Below are 20,204 nucleotides of genomic sequence, written 5' to 3' on the forward strand. Positions count from 1 at the left end.
ACCGTCCCCCCATAAGGTGCCATCAGAGATCAGGCTTTCCAAGGGCAGGCTAGAACCTCATGCTCAGTGCAGCGCCCTGGAGAGGGAGCCGTGTGGGGTGGAATGGAAGGAGGGGCATGGTCCCGTTCTGCTGTGCAGCCCAGGAGGCGGCCGTGGGCAGCCCAGGTGCCAGGGGGAGGGGCCGCTGCTGTTGGGGCAGGTGGTTTATAGCTCTTCTCTCCCCCCGCCCCGCTCCAGGTTTGACGAGAACCAGCCCACGGTGGCGGAAATGGAGGAGTTCCTGCCCCACGGGCCCGACAAGAAGCAGACTCACTTCACGGACGTGAGTCGGGGCGGGGCAGGGGGGCGGAAAGGGGAGCCTGGCCAAGAGCCTGGTCCCCAGACCCAGTGCCCCCAGACCAGTGTCCTTCACTGCAGAGCTGGGAGTGGGGGCAGGGGAGGGCAATGGATTGGGAGGGCAGGCTCAGAAACCCACTGCCAGGGGCTGCCCCTGAGCCCATTCCCAGGGGCAGAGAGAGAGATCTCCCGGGCTCGTTGGTTTCAGCAGAAACTTGTGGTTTAGCATGTGTTTCACATTTGCTCTCTAGTGGCTGGCCCGCCTAGGGGATAAAAACCTACTACTGCTGCTCACAGCTTGTGAAGTTTTTCCTTTAGCTCAAGTGATCGGAGCTCTTGCATTTAGTGCTGGTGACCCATGGGGGTGGGCGAGTGGGCTTGTGACACCAACAATATTCAGGTTACCCCCACTCCCGGTCACTTACCCCTGGTCAGCTGCACCTTAGATCTCATCCCAAAGACAAGACTTGTAGCCAATCCTATTATAAACTCCATAAAGATTTAGTAACTAGGAAAAGGAAACGAGAGTTATTTGCAAGGTTAAAGCAGGTAAACATAGATACACACAAATGAGGTCCAGTCTTAAGTTTCAAAACGTAATAGATGCTTCTATAATAAGCAGGCTCTATCTGTCCTTTGGGGCTAACCCAGGCTAAGCACTGGGGATCTCTTGCTTATGCCTAGTAATCCTTGCCCCTCGGAGTCCAAGCAGTATAAAAAACACCGTTCCTCCTTGTTAGGGCTTTTTAATCTCTTCCTCCATTCTGCTTCGAGTTGCAAATTGAGCTGTTGGGAGGAATTGACATGCATGGCTCCTCTTCGTGGGTGAGGGGGCAGCAATCAAAAAACTCTTTTGTCCTCTGATCTGCCACAGTGGTTCGGCTGGTTTCACCAGGCCTTCTTTGCTGGGCAGGAAAACTTCCCTCCTGTTGGAAATTAGTCTTTTACACCCACTGCTGCTTCCCTCCTGGCTGGTGATTTCCAGTTACTGAGCAAACTGTTACCTTCCAGCTGGGACACAGGGATTAGAAGTCAGCTTGATGCTGGCAGTCCCTCCCAAGAGACCCATAAAGTCTAACCACGAAGCCCGTTTGTAGAACGCGGCCACCTGTTTTCACAAGACTAACGCTGCACGGGGGCGCCAGACTAGGTCCCGCGCTGTGTTTGTCACGGTTCAGTTGACACCTGGGGGCACGGGCAAGTGCTGGCACCTGGTCTGCCCGCGCCACAGCGGGGCCCTCTTGACCTAGGAGCAGGAGTTAAAGAGCCAGGCTGTACTGGTGGGGCTCTCCTGGACGGAGGGCAGGGCGGGGGACCCCTCCCGCACACTGCCCAAAGGGGGCGGCAGCTTAGGGCGAGGAGGCAGGATATTGAGGAAGAGGGATGAAAAGGGACAGAGCAGCCCCTAGGGAGGAGGAATGAACCATGGGGCGTGACCGAGGTGCTGGTGCCCGGAACATGGTAGGTGCCCAGAGGCTCTGCTGATGGGCACGATCTGCACATTTCCACAGCCAGGGGGCTAGGTGGGATACTTTGAAGGCATTTGTGAGTGGGTGATACTGGGAAGGCTTCCATGAGGGGTATTTCCATCTGGGGCCAGAGTGGGCAGGGATCCCCTCCCGCTGCGGCATGTGACCTGCTGTGTCCTGTCTGTGCAGTTCGAGGGGAAGACCTCCTTCGGCATGTCCGTCTTCAACCTCAGCAACGCCATCATGGGCAGCGGGATCCTGGGGCTCGCCTACGCCATGGCCAACACCGGCGTTCTCCTCTTCCTGTGAGTGAGCTCCCGGCACGCCCTCGCGCCGCGTCGCGGGGACTGACCGCGCTCATTGGCCCGTGCGCGTCCAAATGGGAAAGACCATAACTCAAACCCCGGCTATGGGCAGCACCATGGGAACCTGGGCAGAGAGGTTGGTACGTGGGCGGGTGGGTGGGTGGATGGACAGACACCCAGTGACGAGAAGTGGGGGAAGTATGTGGGTTGATAGATTGGGTGTGTGGGGAGAGATAGAGAGATGGGGAGATGGATGGATGGACGGTTGTGTAGATAGACAGAAGTGTCACTTACTGGAGGTCTTTGGGATCCAAAATCTCTCTGGGTTAAGTTTTGCCCTGACCCAAACCCTGTCCAGGCCCGCTGGCTCCGGGGGTTTCTGAGGTGTCACCCAGGGCAGAATGCAGCCCTGCAGCTTCAATCTGACGCCGGATCCGAGTCTGCATTCCATCACGCGCTCAGCCGCAATGTGAACGTGCTCGGATGCTGGGAGTCGCAAGCCAGGTCCAACCGCTTGAGCGCTGGGTCGTCTGCCCCCGGGGCCGTTACACCTGCTGTCTGGGGCTGACCCGGCCTGAGCTGCCCGGCAGTGCGGCAGCCCTGCCAGCTGACAGGTGCAAGGAGGTGCAAGGATTCCCACTGGAGACGAACACGGCAGGGGCCACCCACGGCTCTACCCCTGGACTGAGGTTGGCACGACTCAGCCCAGCCCACTGTCTGCTCCAGCTACCACCCCCACCGCAGACCCCAATCCCCCCGTCTTCCCACTGCCCATCCCCCCGCCTGCCTCCAGGACTTGAAGCTCACACTCTAGACCGGGCCCGATCTGGATTCAGCCGGGGCATGGGGTGGAAACGCCCTAGTGGCGAGGACAGACGATCTCCTGTCCACGGATGGAGGACGAGGCCGGCTGGCGGCTGAAGGGAATCCGAAGTGGAGCAAGGCCAGCCTGAGCCCCAGAGAGAGACACGGAGGAGCTGGGCCGAGCGTGCTGGGGGGATCTGACCCAGCAGGCGGGAAGGCCGGGCAAAGGCTGCTAGGAAAAGGGGAAGGATCGGCTGAGCCCAGAAGCCAGAGAATCGCTGTGGGTCGTGGATCCCCCTGAGCAGGGCCAGGACTCTCTGGGAAGCTCTCTGGGCGAAGAGCTACGGGAAGGCGGGTTGCTGTCAGGCGGGGAGCCCGGACAGCAGGACTGTGGGCAGAGGCCAGCGGCGCTGGGAGCGCGGCGCTGCTCCGGACTCGGACGCTGTGCCCCCGGAGCGGGGAACAGGTTGGCCCTTTGGATGTTTGCTGTGGGAACTGGAGCAGCATGGAGGCTTTGGAGAGTTGCAGCCTGGTGTCAATTGATACATTGGCTCAGAGGCCGGCTTTGAGTGGCGCTTCCTTGCACGGCGGGACCGGGAAGAGAAACTGAGGCTGACCAGGCCTGTCATGCTGCGCCATGCCACTGGAGGGCGCTCCAGGTGGGGCTGCCCCGCCACAATGACCCAGCCATAGCTATTTGCGCCTCGGCCATCTGTCAGCTAGAGTGCAGCTATGCACCAGCGCTGGGCGGGAAGCCTGATGCACTTGGAGAACCTCTGCTGGTACCGAAGGCAGCCACGGACCGCTTCCCGCCAGCACAGTGAGCTCCCTGTCCTCTGCCCCAGTTCCAGGGGGAAGATCTGGGGCACTTCTGCGGCCTATGGGCCTTTTCCGCTGTCCCAGTGAAGTCAGCTCTGCAGGAGACAAGCAGGGCCCCCCCCGGGGGGGAAAGGGTATGCTTCACCAGGGCCTGGAGGCCTGGCCCAGGCTGCAGCCCCCATTGGTATGTGTGTGGGAGGGGGCCCGTGTTACAAGTTTGTACTGGGCCCGAAAAAAATGTGCTTGGGGCCTGGAGACAGCACGGGGACTGGTCCTAGACTGTGCAATGAACAGCCCCAGGACCCAAGGGCCAGCCCACCCCCTCCACCCCCAGCTCCTGCTCCCTGCGCCAGGCGCCCTCCTCCCACCTGCCCAAACCAGCCCCTCTGCGGCACCCCCCCCCCGCTCCCCGGGAAGGGGTGAGAGAGAGCAGAGCACTCGGGACATATACCACGCAGGCTGACGGGATCTCGCAGCTGTATGTAATAGACACACACACACATTCACACGTGTGTATTCACAGACCCCAATGCCAGCTCAGACATACCTGACGGACACATACCCCCTATAGACCACCCCTATAGAACCGCCTAGCGGTGATGCTGACCAGGCTCTACGAGACATCTTATGCCTGACTTTTAGAGCTGTTGAGCACTTGCAGCTCCCGCTGGGGTGCTGAGAACTTCTGAGAATCAGGCCCCTTCCGGTCCCTGGGGTTGCACACCCCAGAATCAGCCACAGCTTTGGAAATTGCTCCTCATAATTTGCATGGCCTTTTGCACATAACCTATAGCACTGAACAGAGAATCGTCTCCCTGTTATCAAATTCCGTAGGGTAGCTTATAAACTGGCCACCGCTCTCTGTGCAGTTCTCTAAGCCAGGGGTTGGCAACCTGGGGCATGCAGGGGGAGGGGAAATTGGGCACGGCTCTTTGTTAAGGTTGCTGACCCCTGCTCTAAGCCTTCCCCGTCCTCCCCAGCTGCCAGCTCTGTTATGGTTATTGCAAGCCTTGCTGTATTTCTCTGATTCTGTGACCTGGGGGTTTTCCTAAAGCCCCAGCTCCTGGAATCAGGGGATTAGGTGAGAATCTCCGCCTGTGTTTTGAGAAGGACGTTTCTGGCCTCCTGCTTGCAGGGAAAAGCTAGAAAACCTGCCCTCTAGCGGCTCGGAAAACAGAAGGCAAATAAACGGAGCCCAACCTGTGGTACTGAGACCAGCTGATTTCCCAGCATGTGGGTTTGGCATTCCTGCAACTCAGCATCAGCATGAACGCTCGCCATCTCCCCTCCCCCCTTTTTGGGGTGTGGGGCTCCCCCAGTGCTGAGAGAGGAGCGATCTGGCTGAAAACCCCCCCCCCCCCCCAAGAGGTGTTCTCTGCAGGGCAGCTGTGCAGAGCTGGCGGAGCCAGGGCCGCTGGGGGACCGTGTGTGGCCTGCTGGCTATGGTGATGGGGGCCCACCTGCACCCCCCGAGCCAGCCACGTCTGCTGTGCTGGGCCTGCTGCCAGCAAGACAGGTGGCATGGCCGGGTGCAGGGGGGGAGAAGTGGTGGAAGAGGATCCAACGCCTCGCCCCCAGCTCTTCGCCCATGCCTTTCCATCCCTGCTGCGCCGCTCGACCCTTCGCTGAGCCATGCGCGGGCTCTGGACCTGCCTTCACTGGGGCAGCAGCTGGGCGCTTCCCACAGCCGGACGCTTTGCCAAGGCCATAGCTGGGAGGCGGGACCCCAGGGGTGGGGGCGCATGTGTGGGGAGATAACGGAGGCTGTTTGGCCATGGGCAGCCGCAGAGGGGCCCGGCTGGCTGTGGGGTTCCTTCACCTTCCCCCGAGCCCGGTCCTGAGGATCCCCCCCCCGCAGCCAGAGCTAGAGAACAAGTAGGAGACGGCCTTGTTCAAGGGCAGCAGAAAGAGCCCCCACTCCCCGGCATAGGAGCCAGCCAGAGGGGCAGCGGTGCACACTAGGCACCCCACCCCACTGACGCTGAGCCCCGGGGCTGGTTCCGATCTCTCGCATTCCCCTGGCTGCTTCGGCGGGCGCAGCCGGGGCAGAGACGCCAATTTCCCTTTTGCATGCCAGGCGAGACTAAGAAAGGCAGGAGACGCCAGCAGCCAAGGATGGGAAATGTTCCGGGGGTGGGGGTAGCTTTTCAGGGCATCTCCTCCCACCCTGAGCCCCTGGCATGGTCACAAAGCTCCCTCCCGTGTGACTGGGGAGATTAACGCTGGTTCGATGGCCCTGGGGCCACGTTGCCACCGGGCCCCCCAACCGGCTGGGCACTAGGCCGCCGTGTGCTGCGCAGCGAGCTGGCCTTACAGCCCAACCAGCTCCCGGTGGGGAGCGAGGAACCGGGGCTCATCTTGGCCACACGTGCCACCCATCCCGTCCCTCCGCACGGGCACAGGGCCCTTTGCCTTGCTGTGGGCGGTGCAGGACTAGGCGTGCCAGCTGGGCAGGATGGGAACAAGCGGCTGGGGGCGGGAGGATAGGACTGGGGGGTGCTAGCTGGGCACAGCTAGGTGGTGGGATGGGGGGCACTAGCTGGGTGGGGATGGCTGGGCGGGGCGGTTACCATCTAGCTCGCTATCATGTGCCCGTCACAGTGGTGCAGCAACCGCGCCTCTCCCGTCTGTCTCCAGCGCCGGGGGAGTGCCTTGCCCGTGGACACAGCGACACCCAGGTGGGTTAGTGCGGGCACCCCAGACCGCGGACCTGAGTGCCCTGGCTGGGAGGCTGAGCCCAGTCCCAGCTCGCCCTGAGGGCAGCACCCTGCAAGCCCCCCCAGCACTCCATGGAACGGTTCTGCTTCTTTCTCATGCGCGAAGCATCTGGCCCTTCCCCGAGCCCCTGGCCACGGCTCCCAGGATTTGTGCTTAAAACAACCACAGACGCCACGCTGCTCACGAAACCTTCGGAGACACCCGGGGAGAGACAGTCCTGCTTCGCCCCTCCTCCGCACGCATCGCATCGCATGTAGCAACAGCGGCAGGGCTGGTCGGACCCCGGCTTCCTCCACCCGTGGAACCAGCCGAGATTTCAGGGGGAAAGTCCAAACCAGGACCAAAACAAGTGGAAATTGGTCACCGAAAAAACCAACCATCCCCTTCGGACCTTTTCGACTCTTTGTTTTTAACCAGGAAACGTCGGGTTAGTCAAAATGGCATTTGCCCCATGGAAACACGTTCTGATGGATGTTTTCCAACTGGCTCCTCCCACGAACGCCAGGGGCACTCCCCGCAGTGCCTTTGTCTCCCCATGAGAGATCGGGAAACTGAGGCACAGAGCAGGCCAAGGACTCCGCTACGGTAGCCCAGCCAGCTGATGAGAGGGCTGGGAATAGACCCAAAGTCTCTGCCCATTCCCGGTCACTTTGATCAGTTAACAGTGCAGCCTGGCAGGCTGAGACCTGAGCTGGGTGCCCGGACACCTGGGTTCTGACCCCAGCTCCACCAGTGACCTCGGGTGAGTCAATTATCCGCCACTTGCCTCGCTTTCCATTAGGCCCACAAACACAACTGGCCTTCGTGGCCAGGATCCCGCCTCCGCGTGCTTGTACAACAGCTGGCGCAGCCGGGTCTCGGCCCCAATGGGGACACTATAGCACAGCTTCTCAACCTGTGGTATGCGTACCCCTGGGAGTACACGAGACATAGGCAGGGGGTACCTGGGGAAAACAGAGTGAAGGGGAGGCGGGCAGCAGCTGCCAACTTCTGGGGAAGCTGGGGGCAGCCCCCCGCTTCCCGCCCGGTCCCAGCTCCAAGATGGGAGGTGTGTGGCAGCCGCCAGCTTCTGGGGAATGCAGGCAGTGGCCTCCCACTTCCCACCCAGGCACAGCTCCCAGCTGGGAGGTGGGCGGCAGCCGCCAGCTTTTAGGGAAGGCGCGCGGCAGCTGCCCATTTCCCGCCCCCAGCTCCTGGGGAAGGCGGGTGGCAGCCCCCTGCTTCCCACCTGGTCACAGCTCCCACCTTGAAGACGCCTGCCCACATCCCTGGGTCCCAGTTGGCGCGGAAGCCTCCTCTGCCCCAGCTCGGATTGCCAGTCGCCCACCTCCCTGGTTCAAAGCTCAGTGCCCAAAAAACTTGTCAATTTCACTGCGACATTGACAGCTGTGACAGTCCCAGATTTCACCAGTTACCCTCCTTCCCTGTCTCTCTCTCGCCTCTTCCTCCTCTCAAATCTATGGCATAAAAATTGGCGCAGTGCTTTATATTCCCCAGCATTGGCATGCCGCTCAAAGCCTCCTAGCTTTGGCCAACATCACCTCTAGCCCAGATACATACTTGAGTTGTGCACCCCTGGTGTAAAGGTGTAACCCTGCCCACACTAGGTCTGACATCTGTCATCTCACAGCCTTATAAACTCAGCCCTCCTTCCAACATATGGCTCACATTAGCCTGTAAATATAAAATCCCATGGAAAATGGAGTGTTGAGGCACTTATTAAAATGTTCAGAAGTTAGGGGGTACTTGCTACTTAACAGGTTGAGAAGCTCTGCCCTATAGAACCGGGCAGCGTCGAACTGCAGGGGCTGGGACTGGAGCCAGGCTTGTTTGCATCCTGCTCGGCCAGGAGAATGGCGTTTGCTGGCTCGGTTTCACTAATCCTGGTTCCCATTCACAACTTCCAGGCGGCTGCAATGGGGAAAATTCACCTCCTAAGACATGCAGGGGAGGCGACCAGCCTTACCCCCCAGCCCATTCCCACTGGCTGCGGAGGGGTCGCTCTTGACTTATACTGGGCTCCCTATGGAGGTCATAAGACCGTTTCCAGCCCTGCGAGTTTTCTAGCCCCAATTCTCTAACAAAACCGGCGTCCAGGACTGCCTTGCTGTTGACTCTGTGCCTTGAAATGACCGAGGCTGTGGCTGGGTTGCTGATTAGCTACACAATATGGCAAGACGCGTGTGCTTTCGACATCACAGCAGAAGGCAGGTGGATCTTGGGGCTTTTGCCCCCCTTTACCGAGGAAAGTATGGAGTAAAACCAGGACAAACAGATCCAGAGAAGACCCTCCAGCTGATGGCAAAACCCTCCATCCACGGTCCCTGCCCCCCCAGCTGAGAGCTCACTAGCCCCCAGATTCTGCCGGGGGGAGAGCAGGAGAGAAAAGAAAACCCACTTCCCTAAGAGGCGGCTTGGAAGAACCGTTATTCAAATGCAAGCAACGCTGGCCGCCCTTGAAAGAAAAGCCTCGTTACCCAGCGTAACTAACGACAGCGGAGCTGAGTGGAAAGTAAAAGGGTGTTAATTAGCTAGGGCCAGATCCTGTCATTGGAGCCACACGCCAGGCTGGGTGAGAAGCTGTAAAAAGGGGGTTAGGGAGATCAGTGTAGGGCTGGGGGGGCTCTGGCTGCAAATCCCCTTGTATGTGAGTCACTCCGGGGCTGTGCCTCAGTTTCCCCCCATTTGTTCCCAAGGGGTAATAGCAGTGCCCTACCGCAGGCTAAATACCCTACAGAGCATGAAGCTCTCCGACGCTGTGGCTGTGGTGGATGGAGCAGAGGTTGCTTTCTGGCCCAGTTAGGTGACCTCTGGCTGCCGTCCCACCGCCAGTCTGCTCTGCTTCCTGTTACTCGGTCATCGCTTCCATGATGCAGGTGGGGAAACCGAGGCAGGCAGGTGCGGTGATGCCTGCCATCACACCATAGGCCACAGCCAGGAATAGGACCCTAGTGTCCTGCCCCCCCACACAGACACCATCCCCTGTTTAAGACCCAACCTATGTTCTGGAGCCAGAGCAGCTGAGCACACTTCTCTTTAACTCCTGCCCAGGGCTCCCAGGCCTGGCGTGTGGACGAGGGCATGGTTTAGGCTGGCTCTTCCTCATGAGAGTATCAAATGGTGCCTTGTTTTCCGTGAGTCCTGGCTGGAGGCCGGTTTGCTGGCTCCGTTCTCCTCTTGACACAGCTACCAGCAGCCCCCAGCCCCAGGTGCGCGGGACAGCCCTGGAGTCGTGCGATACAAGTCAGAGATGGAGCAGACCGTGTGCGTCGCCTCTGCTGCGTCCTCCGCTCGGCCACTCCCTCCCAGCCGGTTCTAGCCTAGGTGCTTTGCCCTGGCCCGTTTCCCGGCCAGGGTGATCGGGAACCGGACCGGAGAGCCATCCCCGATCGTCACAGCTCTCCCCTCGCCAAGTGCACGGGGCTCCCAGTTGACACCGGTGCCCTGTGGCACGTGTGTGGTTTGGGGTCCTTGTTTTGCCCAGTGCACCCAGGTGACACACAGCTGCCCTGAGAGTGGGTTGAGCCCTCGTGTGGACAGGACAGCACCGCAGGATTTGCCAGGACAGCGGGCTCCTTTGAGCGTGGCTCCATCCGGCTCGGGGTGGCCTAATCTCCCCGCTCGGCTCAGATCTCAACCCCGCACAGCTGCCAATGTGCTGTCCAGCGACGGGGGAGCCGCGGCCCAGTCCGGCTCCTTTGGAAAAGCGCCACGTCCCCGGCTGACCACGCACTCTTCCAAAGCAAACACGGGAGGCTGCACTTCGAAGCGAGCATAAACAGGAGGAGTGGGGACGTGCAGGGGCCACATGCCTGGGAACATGTAAACAGCCTGGGGGCAATGACATCGCACAGGACAGTGCTGGGGGCCGTCGGGGCCATACGGGCGGCCCAAATCCTGGAGAACCCCCGGGCAATCTCGGCTATCTGCAGCCACCCATCATCACTGCGGCGGGGTGCCTTTGCCTTCCCTTTACCCTGGATGGGTCAGAGCTCTGCGGGGGGGGGGATGGGAATTGGCGGCCCTGGGATTGTCTCAGCTGGCTGGTTGGATTTCATGGTTATTTTCTGGGTGGTTTGAGGCGCTAGTTGGGTGGGTGTTTGGGTGAGTGAGACGCTGGATGATTGGGTGGGTGAATGGCTGGGTGACTGAGTGAGCATTTGGTTGGTTGAGTGGGTGACCGGCTGATTTGTCGGGTGACTGGGTGAGCGATTGATTGGCTGGCTGGGGATCACTCTTGTGGGTGCCCTTCCCCAGAGGGGCCTTGTCAAAGAGGTTGGAGGCATTCCCTAAAGCTAATCAGACTCTGGGCTCACCTGACCGACTCTGGGAGTTTGCCTAGTAGCCAGATCCCCCCTATGCAAAGTGCTTCTCCCTCCCTTCCCCCACTCTAGGCTCTGCATCCCCCAGGAGCCCCGCTGGCCCAGGACTCCCAGAAGAAGATCTGGTCTTGGGGGCGGCTGGGGCTCGCTCCGTTCCTCGCGGGGAAGGGGAGGACCAAGGCCCTGGACTGGCAGGCAGTGCCATAGTACACATGCCCCTCTGACCTCCCTATACCAACCAGGCCTGGCGCCAGGTGCTGTCCGTGGGACGGACTGGGGAGAGACAGCTCTCAAACGACACCCAGCCCTGGGCTCTTTGCTGGGTGTCGTAGCATTAACAGAGCCCTTCAAAGCCCCCTCTGCCTTCCTTGGCCCCCGCCATGCCACGGGCAGCTGCAGGCTCCAGGAACCATGGCCCAGACGGCAGCTCCTCCGCTCTCTCCCAGCCCCGTGCGTCAGCGGATCCTGAGACCCCAATCATAGTGGCAGCAGCAGCCCTGCCATGGGGAGGGGGCCGGCTGGCGCCCGCACTGGACCCAGTGAGTTTTCACCAGAGGCCAGCGGGGCCCTCCCAGCTCCTCTGGATCAGTAACACACTCATGTCCCAGAAGGGGAAACTGAGGCACAGAGGGGCTGGGGGCCTGATTCTAAAGGCTCCAGGAGTGCCAGTGGCTCCACACCTTGCAGAATCTGCCCCTCAGCGACACCCGGGGCCACGCGGGACGCCAGCGCCTGAAGCCCCCCCCCCCGGCTCTGGCTTGCCAGCCCTGAGTTCACGCCCACCCCAGGGTCACTCAGTCTTCTCCCGTCTCATTGCAGCTTCCTCCTCAGCACAGTGGCCTTGCTGTCCAGCTACTCCATCCACCTGCTGCTGAAGTCCTCCGGGATTGTGGGTAAGTCCCCCGCAGAGGGGGGCGTCTCCAGGGCCCACTCTCCCATTTGCAGCGGGGTCCCATCCCTGGGTGCAGCGGGGGGGGCTGTGATCTGAGGGAAACGGCCTTTCAAAGGAGCTGGAGCAGCGGGCGGGGGGAGCAGTTGTCTCCCAGCGGCCCCAGTGCAGCGGGTATGGCGCCTCCATCCAGGGAGGGGCTGGGGGTCCCTGGGGCCTATGTGGGGGTTGTCTCTCCCTGCCTCCCCCCCCCCGCTAGCCCCACACTGAGGCCGGCATTTCCCCGGCGGAGCACCCTTCCCCCCGGCCGTGCAGAGACAAGTCGCTTTGTGGCTCGGCCTGGCCCCTGCGGCTCTTCTCCCCCCACCCACTGTTGCCTCCCCGCAGGGATCCGAGCCTACGAGCAGCTGGGCTACCGGGCCTTCGGCACACCGGGGAAGCTGGCCGCAGCCGTCGCCATCACTCTGCAGAACATCGGAGGTAGGCAGGGGCCGGGCAGAGCCCCTAGGAACCACCCCCCCGTCCCATACAGCATGGAGTCACGGCTGGCACCCCCGGGGGCCTCCCCCTGCCTGGACACCCCCGGGGGAGGGCACTGGGCCTGGGGAGCCCCCAGCCGGGCTGCAGCTGGGCGGGCATCGTCTGCTGGGCACCGGTAACGCAGCCCCCTCTGCTCCCCGCAGCCATGTCCAGCTACCTGTACATTGTGAAGTCTGAGGTGCCGCTGGTGATCCAGACCTTCCTCAACCTGGAGGAGAAGACCACGTGAGTGCCCCGTGCGCCCGTCCCCCGCCCCGGCCAGCGCTGTGGGTCCGGGCTGCAGAAGGGCCGTTGTCTGGGGGCACCTCCGAGAGCTCAGGGAGTGAGAAGGGGCCCGGCAGGAGCCAGCGGAGGGCATGGGGAAGGGACACTGCTCTGGGGAAGACCGCAGCGTGGGGGGCAGGGATTGCAGCCGGGTCGCAGGAAATCCAGGCGCCAGTCACAACTGGCCGCCAACCCCAGGCCAGAGGGGCTTGTGCATGGCGAAGCGGCCAGCCCAGGGCACACCAAGGCCCCTGCCACCCCAGCCTGGGCTCCCCCACAACACATAGCTCTGGGTGCCCCTCAATCCCGACCCACAGTCCCCCCAGTGTGGATTACTGTGGCTGTGCTGGGGGTGTGTGAATGGGGACTGATCTGCTTTAGGGGGTCACATTGGGTGGAAGCTGATCTGCCCTCTGACCTGGGCTCCGTCTGACCCACGAGGGGAGAATGTTCTGTGTGACTCCGCCATCCTCTCATCCATGGGTCTGTCTCCTGCCCTCACCCCTCTCTCTCTCCACCTATCCGCTTCCCTGCCCCCGTCCCTGCAGTGCCCACACTTCCGTGTCTCCCAGGTCCGCTCTTCTTCCCACTGGGAGGCAGGCCAGCGCTGTTATCCCCCTTGCCCAGTTGCAGAAACTGAGGCATGGCAGGTCACCCCTCTGGCAAGCCAACTCGCCCAGGAGATCCCAGCCAGGTGCCTTCACCCCCCGGCGATTGGGTTTGTACCAGGCTGGATCCGCTGCTACCTGCCACGCTTGCAGCTTCCTCCTTTCTCCCCCCCGAGGCCCCTCCTCTCCTCCTGCCCCTGGCTTCCCCGGGGTTCGGCTGTGCCTCATGGCGCTGGGGCAGCTGCCGGGCGGATCTGGCCTCCCGCCATCCCAGGGATTTAGCCGCGTGAAGTCACTTCTATTTTAGGTGGATGGCGGTGCAGATAAACCTTCAGCGGCGGATTAACCCAGCGTGAACTTCCAATCCCCAGGGGCAGAGTCGATGTCCCTGCGGGGCGCAGGCCTTCCCCGGCGTGTGACTCCCCATGTGGCACCGGCCTGGGGGCAGCGGCCACCCCCGGGCACCGAGGGTGTAATGCGGCAGCTGGCGAGGTCGCTGCTGGTGTCCCTGCCCCTGCCTGTAGACACAGCCGTGCCCAGCGCTGTGCCCCGGAGACTGAGCTAACGACGCAGGGAAGCCGGCGCTCGGTGCTGGGCACACCCAGTGTCTCCCCGGGGACAGCCGCGGCTCCGTGCAGCCACCAGGCCCGGCCCAGGCGGCCTGTCCTGGTGCTCTCACCTGCTCGCCCCCACGGGCAGCTATTCTCTCCCATGGAGACATGGGGCCCATGAGTCGCACGCAGGGTAGTGGGAGAGACAGTGCAGGGGTGGGGAGGCAGACACGCCAGGCAGCAGGACCCCACCGCTGGCGCAGGGGAGGGGGCCACTGACGGGCACGGGAACGAAGCCAGATGGGGGCTGTTGGCTGGGTCGGGCCCGCAGGCTCAGTCTTGGCCAGGCTGGTCCTTCCCACTCCCTGGGGGGCAGGTATCGAGCGAGGGACCGGTGTCCACCCTGGGGCCCTGCTAATTTCCTGGCCCCCGGCACTGACCCCAGACTCTCTGTCCCACAGCGACTGGTACCTGAACGGGAACTACCTGGTGATCCTCATCTCCATCACCATCATCCTACCCCTGGCCCTGATGAAGCAGCTCGGTGAGTTGCCCTCTTGGTTCCCTGGTGCCCAGGCTATGGCTGGCGGCTGTGGTGCAAAGTGCCGAGGGATCCAGGGGGGCTGGGTGCCCGGGAGAGGGGCCCGTGGGTGCTCTTCCCCTCAGCCCCCCTGTAGGGGCTGCTTTGCACCCCGCGTGGAGTGATCAGCAGCATGTGGCCCCCCCCCCCCCACACACCCTGCATGGTGGGGCAGGCTAACACCACCTGGAGCACGGGGTAGCAGGGGGCCGAAGGGCGGGGGGTAGCGGGGACTGGGAGCCGGATTGCTTTGGGCGGGGCGGGGGATCAGGAGGGGGAGAAGGGAGGGATGGTGGGGGTAGGGGATCTCAGGGGGCAGGGTGGCAGGGTAGGGCCAGCCCGCAACTGGGGGAGGGGAGTGACGGGAGGGTTGGGGGGTCAGTCTCTTGCCGGGGTCAGGTGGCTCCTGGTGTCTGTGGCAGGGGCTGTCTCCGGGAGCTGCCGTGGCTGGATCTCCAAGGAGGCCGGGCCCCCGCGCCCCAGGGCCCCCGGTGCCACCCGCACCTGGCCAAAGGCGACGGGCCGGGAGGCGCCCAGCCGTGCCCGCGCCCACGCCCTGCCCGTCTCTCTCCCCAGGCTACCTGGGCTACGCCAGCGGGTTCTCGCTCAGCTGCATGGTCTTCTTCCTCGTCTCGGTGAGTCCTCGGCCCGGTGCCCACTCTGCAGAGGGGCGCGGGGTGCAGCGCCTGGCATGGGCGGGGCTGTGTCCTGACCCCAGCGCCTGGCCGGCCCAGCTCGCCCCTTGCCCCTTGTCCTGGGGGGATCAGAGCGCTGGGCCCCCGAAAAGGGGCCGCCCCGAGGATCTGACTCCGGGTGATGGGCTGGGCGGGGGCTCGGTGCACGGGGAGTCCGGAGCCGGCGGCAATCCCGGCCCAGAAGACCGGCTGCCTTTCCCTGGGGGGCCCAGAGCAGCCGAGATGGGCATGAACGGGGCTGGGCGAGCAGGGGGCTGCGGCTCGGGGGTGCGGGGCACCGCACGGACCGGCCCGTCACATCTGCCGGCCCGAAGAGGCAGGCGCGGGAGCCCAGGCCAGGCTGGGGCTGAGCCGCCGGGAGAGCCGGGCCCTGACCGCCTTCTCCACCCAGGTCATCTACAAGAAGTTCCAGATCCCCTGCCCCCTCCTCGTGCGGGACAGCAACGGCACCAGCAACCTCAGCCACGCCGCGGCCGGCCCCAGCGCCTGCTCCGCCCGCCTCTTCACGCTTAACTCCCAGGTATCCGGCCCAGAGCCTGTCTGTTCGTCTGTCTGTCTTTCTGCTGGAGGAGATGGGCGGGGGTCTGTCTGTCTGTCACCCCTGCTGGCGGAGATGAGGCGTGTCTGTCTGTGTCTGTCTGTCTGCCGCCTGTTGGCGGAGATGAGCGGTGGGAGGAAGGGGATGGGGGGTGTCTTTAGAAGGCTGCCCCCACCCCCCAGCCCTGCAGCTGACTTTGCTGCGTCTGGCCAAGCCCAAGGGTCAGAAACCAGGACTAAACCCCCACCCATGGCCCAGCTGGCCTCCAAGCCATGAGAGATTGTGGAAGCCCAGGGGGGGTTCCCGGGCGCCCTGCGAGGCCAGGCTTGGGCCATGTTTTCTCTGGAGCCGCACGGGCCAGAACCGCTCTTTATTTAAACCACCAGCCGAGATTCTCCCCGGCTCCCGGGCTCCCAGGTGGGCCCCACCATCAAGCTTGGGGTGCCAGCAGCTCTACGCTGGTGGCTGGGAGCCGGGCACCCTGCCCTGGGCCTTCCCGCCAGCCCCACTCACCTCCTCGCCCTCCGCTCCCACCGCCGTGCCGAGCTCCAGCGCAGGGACCCGGGCGGGGGCGCTGGGGTCTCCGGGTAGCTCCCCGGGGCCCAGGCCGGCACCGTTTGTCCGCTGATCCTCGGTATCTCCTGCAGACAGCCTACACCATCCCCATCTTGGCCTTCGCCTTCGTGTGCCACCCCGAGGTGCTGCCCATCTACACGGAGCTGAAGGAGTGAGTCCGGTGGGGGGGCACCGGCAGGATGGCGGGGGGAGCCACGGCTGAGAAAGGGGCGGCCCCGGAACCCTGCCCCATTGCTTTCCTGGGTCAGCTATCGCTCAGCCTGTCATGGAGAGGGGGCCAATCCAGGGGTATGCCAGCGGGGGTCGCCTCCCCTAGTGGCTGGGCCGTGCTCCAGGACCCCCAGATCTGGGTTTGCCCTCCCTCAATGCCCGTGCCCTCTGCCTTCTGGGAACCCTCGGTCCGTGCCAGCTCCGCAGCTCACGCCTCCAGCTTGCCAGCCACGTGGGTGACAGACCCAGCTAGGGCAGGAACCACCCACTGTTCGCCTGTCCCTGGGCACCAGCAGCAGAAGCAGCTCCTGCCTCCTGTCCTCTTCTGTGCCAGGCCAGTGCCCTCTCCTGGCACCGGAGAGCCCTTCACGCAGCTGAGACGCCCTTGGTGCCGTGATCCCGGGGTGCCTCCCGCTCTGTCCTGCTGCTGGGCAGAGCCTGCGAGGACCCTTCCAGTACTTGGCGCTCCGGGGGCAGGGAGGGCGATGGGCCGCAGGGTGCTGCTCCCCAGCCAAGCCCAGCATGGCCTTGTCCGTAGTGCCCCACTGGGCAACAGCTGGCATCACTGGGTTTGCAATGGGAACGTGCCTCTCCCTTGTCAGCGCCGGGCAGGGCTTGGGCATCCAGAGCCTGGCTCCCCAGCCCAGAGGTCAGGGGCGCCACGCCCAGGATTACGGGGGAGGGAAAAGATTACAACCCCCGACTTAGAGGCACCGGGGATGGGGGGCAGGATCAGGCCATATGCAGCTGGCGGGTCTAACCCTGCTCTGGGCACCTTGCAGCCCCTCCAAGAAGAAGATGCAGAGGATCTCCAACATCTCCATCGCTGTCATGTACGTCATGTACTTCCTGGCCGCCCTCTTCGGCTACCTCACGTTCTACGGTGAGTTCCCTGCTCTGGGACGCTGAGCCCCGCCCCACGCCTGGGCGAGACAGTCCCTGCTCCCCACAGCCCCCCACCGGGATGGCATCTCTTGGGCCTCAGCCAGTTACCATCTCCATTGGCTGCACAGCACAGAGAACAGAAACCGGGGCTCGCGATTAGGGGCTGCCCTCTCCTGTCCCAGGAGCTCCCAGGCGCAGCCACGGCGGGGCCCCGTCCGGTGCCATGAGCCCAGAGAGGTCTTGGTCACCCCGTCTCTGTTGTTGGGCTCCCAATCTGCCAGCACCAGACCCAGCGCCAGGCCAGGCCACTGCAGAGCCATGCCAGCCACCATCATTTTATCAGGCCCAGTACAAACTTGTAACATGGGCCGCCTCGCACACGCACGCAATAATTCCTGCTGCCTGGGCCAGGCCCCCCAGGGCCACTGGGCCCGGGTAAAATGTGCCCTTCCCCCCCCCCATGTGGGGGCCCTGCCGGCCACTCCAGCTTTCCCACGGGGCCGGGTCTCCCCGGGTGCCGGCGGGCGGGAGGGGCTCGCCTTGGGCGCCAGGAGTGACTGATTGAGGCTGTGCCCCGCAGGCCGGGTGGAGTCCGAGCTGCTGCATACCTACAGCTACGTGGACCCCTTTGACGTGCTGATCCTGTGTGTGCGCGTGGCCGTGCTGACCGCCGTGACGCTGACCGTGCCCATTGTCCTCTTCCCGGTAGGTGACGCCGCCCACCCGCCGCAGGACTGGGCCAGGGGACAGGGCCTTTCCCCCCTGACATCAGGGTTCGGGTCGCCTGGGGGGGGCCCATCCCTGGGTGACACTGGTGCCATGGTTTCAGGTCCCTGGAGGCTTGTCTGCACGGCCTCCGTTGGCATGGGCTGGCCACTTGTGGGTGGTGCCAGGCGCGGCCAGGGGCTGGATGGAGACTGAGGGCAGCCCGTTGTGCCCCTCTGGTGCTGTGTGGGCCTCGCCAGGTGCCTGGGGTTCCCTGGGTAGCCTGAATCCGTGCAGGCTGCAGTGGGCACAAACTGCAGGAAGGGGGCTAGGGACCGGGGGGGGGGATCAGGGACTGGGCTGAGCGTGGCCCAGAGATGGGCTGAGGCCTGCGCGGATACAAAATTTGTACCGCCTCCAACCCGCGATCGGCAAACAGCCTGTGGCAGGAAAGCGACCAGCCGCAGATTTGCAGGTCTCTCCTGAGTAGGTACCATGCAGCTGCCTAGGCTGATGGGAGGGTGATGGGCGAGCGGGGCCTGGAGCAGGCTGGGCTCAGGGAAGGGGACCAGCTTCGGGACCCGACGCTGGGCGCGCCATCTGAGCCCCCTGCCCCGCAGGTGCGCCGCGCCATCCAGCAAATGCTCTTCCAAGGCAAGGACTTCAGCTGGATCCGTCACACGGCCATCGCCTTGGTCCTGCTGAGCACCATCAACCTGCTGGTCATCTTCGCCCCCTCCATCCTGGGGATCTTCGGCCTGATCGGTGAGTGCTGGTGCCTCGGCTTCCCCTCCGGCTGCGGCGCCGCAGGGAGCCCATGGGCTGAGCAATAGCCTCTGCTTCTGTCCCGCTGCCTGGGGCCTCGGGTGGGTTCTTCTAGAGGGCGCTCACCATCGACGAGGGTCTGGGGCGGGGATCTCGTCCGCCCACCCAAGGGAAGGAGTACAGGTGGGGAAACTGAGGCACCAAGCGTGACTTGCCCAAGGCCACAGGGTGAGTCAGTAGCAGAGCGGGGATCGGACCCCTTGCAGTGAGGGAGTTCACACCCCACAGCCCAGGAATCCCTGACCTTGCTGCTACAGGGGAGGCAGCGTGGCCTATTGGGTAGGGCACAGCCTGGCAATCTGGACAACCTCAGCCAGGTCACATCCCCTCTCTGTGCCTCAGTTTCCCCTCCCAGCCTGGGGCTGTCTGCTCCATTTAGACGATAAGCTCTTCGGAGCCGGGGCCATGCCCCACCCAGCCCACCATCTCTGCCCCACAGCAGAGATCAAGTAACAACAGCAGGGCAGGCCCATTGGTCCCTGTTTCAGCTGAGCCCCCACCAACTCATTGCAGGAGTGGCCCAGAGGCAGCTTTGCTGTTCCCCTTTGATCATTGTAAATGCAGGGTTTCAATGTGGTCCTGGCTGCTCTCCCTGGCCCTGAACTCTGGAGTCCCGGGGTGGATGCTCTGTTATCTCAGAGCCCAGGGCTCAAGGCTGCAGCCCCGGGGGCTTCTGTTTGTTTGCAATTGGGGTGGTTTTTTTCCTTCTTCTTCTGTCTCTGCTCTCATCACACGCACAGTCTAGGCCTGGGAGGGATCCCTGGCTGGCCCCGCTCCGCAAGGAGCCACGGGGTAAGGCTGGCGCCTGGGGATGGTGCCAGGATGGCTTGCACCACGGTTTCCAAGGAACCTAATCCAGGGAAGAGGGGGCGTGAAGAGGTTCAGATCCAGCCAGGTGTGGGGCTTGGCTCGAGGTGGGGGAAGCTCTGAGCGCCCGGCTCCTCCACCTGCCCCCCTCCTCCCGTGCCCATTCTCTCCTGCCGTTCTCCAGGTGCCACGTCGGCCCCCTGCCTCATCTTCATCTTCCCGGCCATCTTCTACATCCGCATCGTGCCCAAGGACAAGGAGTCCATGAAGTCCACCCCCAAGATCCTGGTACGTCCTCCCTAGCGAGCTGCCTCAGCCACGGGTCTGTCGGGCGGGGGGGGGGTGCAGCTCTGGGGCCCCCCCTGGAGAGGCCTCGCTTTAGAGCCGAGGGGGGCATCATAGCATGGGATCTTCTCAATTCTCACGTGGATAGAACCCAGGCATCCTGCATCTCAGCTCCCGCCGCTAACCACTAGACCCCACTCCCCTCCCAGCGCTGGGGAGAGAACCCAGACATCCTGGCTCCCAGCTGCCCTGCTCTAACCACGCTAGACCCTCTCGTCATTTGACAGCCCCTTGAGACACTTGGAAGAAAGGCCCTGCAGAAGCGGGGTGATCGTTGTAACAATTACGTTCAGGGGCTGGGGGCTGGGCCGTGTGTCTGAGGGGCCCGGTGGGTGGGGGCGGGGCCCTGTATTTGAGGGGCCTGGCGGGCGGGGGCAGATGCCGGGCGCTGTGGGCAGTGGGCCGAGCACAGC

The 20,204-nt window shown here is 63.3% G+C and overlaps 1 protein-coding gene across 3 annotated transcripts in view; it reads left to right on the top strand.

Moving 5' to 3' along the window:
- The window catches only part of SLC38A3 (solute carrier family 38 member 3), a 71,901-nt gene that overhangs the window by 48,913 nt on the left and 2,784 nt on the right, over nt 1-20,204 (top strand). For 2 of the 3 annotated variants that reach the window (XM_067561213.1, XM_067561212.1), the window contains exons 4-16: nt 238-322; nt 1,995-2,110; nt 11,593-11,666; nt 12,050-12,142; nt 12,346-12,427; nt 14,087-14,169; nt 14,782-14,840; nt 15,292-15,420; nt 16,086-16,165; nt 17,007-17,107; nt 17,690-17,814; nt 18,435-18,579; nt 19,631-19,734. In XM_067561213.1, the coding sequence (XP_067417314.1) occupies nt 238-322; nt 1,995-2,110; nt 11,593-11,666; nt 12,050-12,142; nt 12,346-12,427; nt 14,087-14,169; nt 14,782-14,840; nt 15,292-15,420; nt 16,086-16,165; nt 17,007-17,107; nt 17,690-17,814; nt 18,435-18,579; nt 19,631-19,734 (1,276 nt within the window). The remainder of the gene's footprint in view (nt 1-237; nt 323-1,994; nt 2,111-11,592; nt 11,667-12,049; nt 12,143-12,345; nt 12,428-14,086; nt 14,170-14,781; nt 14,841-15,291; nt 15,421-16,085; nt 16,166-17,006; nt 17,108-17,689; nt 17,815-18,434; nt 18,580-19,630; nt 19,735-20,204) is intronic. The other variant, XM_067561214.1, reaches the window with a different exon arrangement.

The sequence above is a fragment of the Emydura macquarii genome, unplaced genomic scaffold (assembly GCF_026122565.2).
Source record: "Emydura macquarii macquarii isolate MOO-44397 ecotype Brisbane River unplaced genomic scaffold, CSIRO-AGI_Emac_v2 contig_2369, whole genome shotgun sequence".
NCBI classification, from domain to species: domain Eukaryota; kingdom Metazoa; phylum Chordata; order Testudines; family Chelidae; genus Emydura; species Emydura macquarii.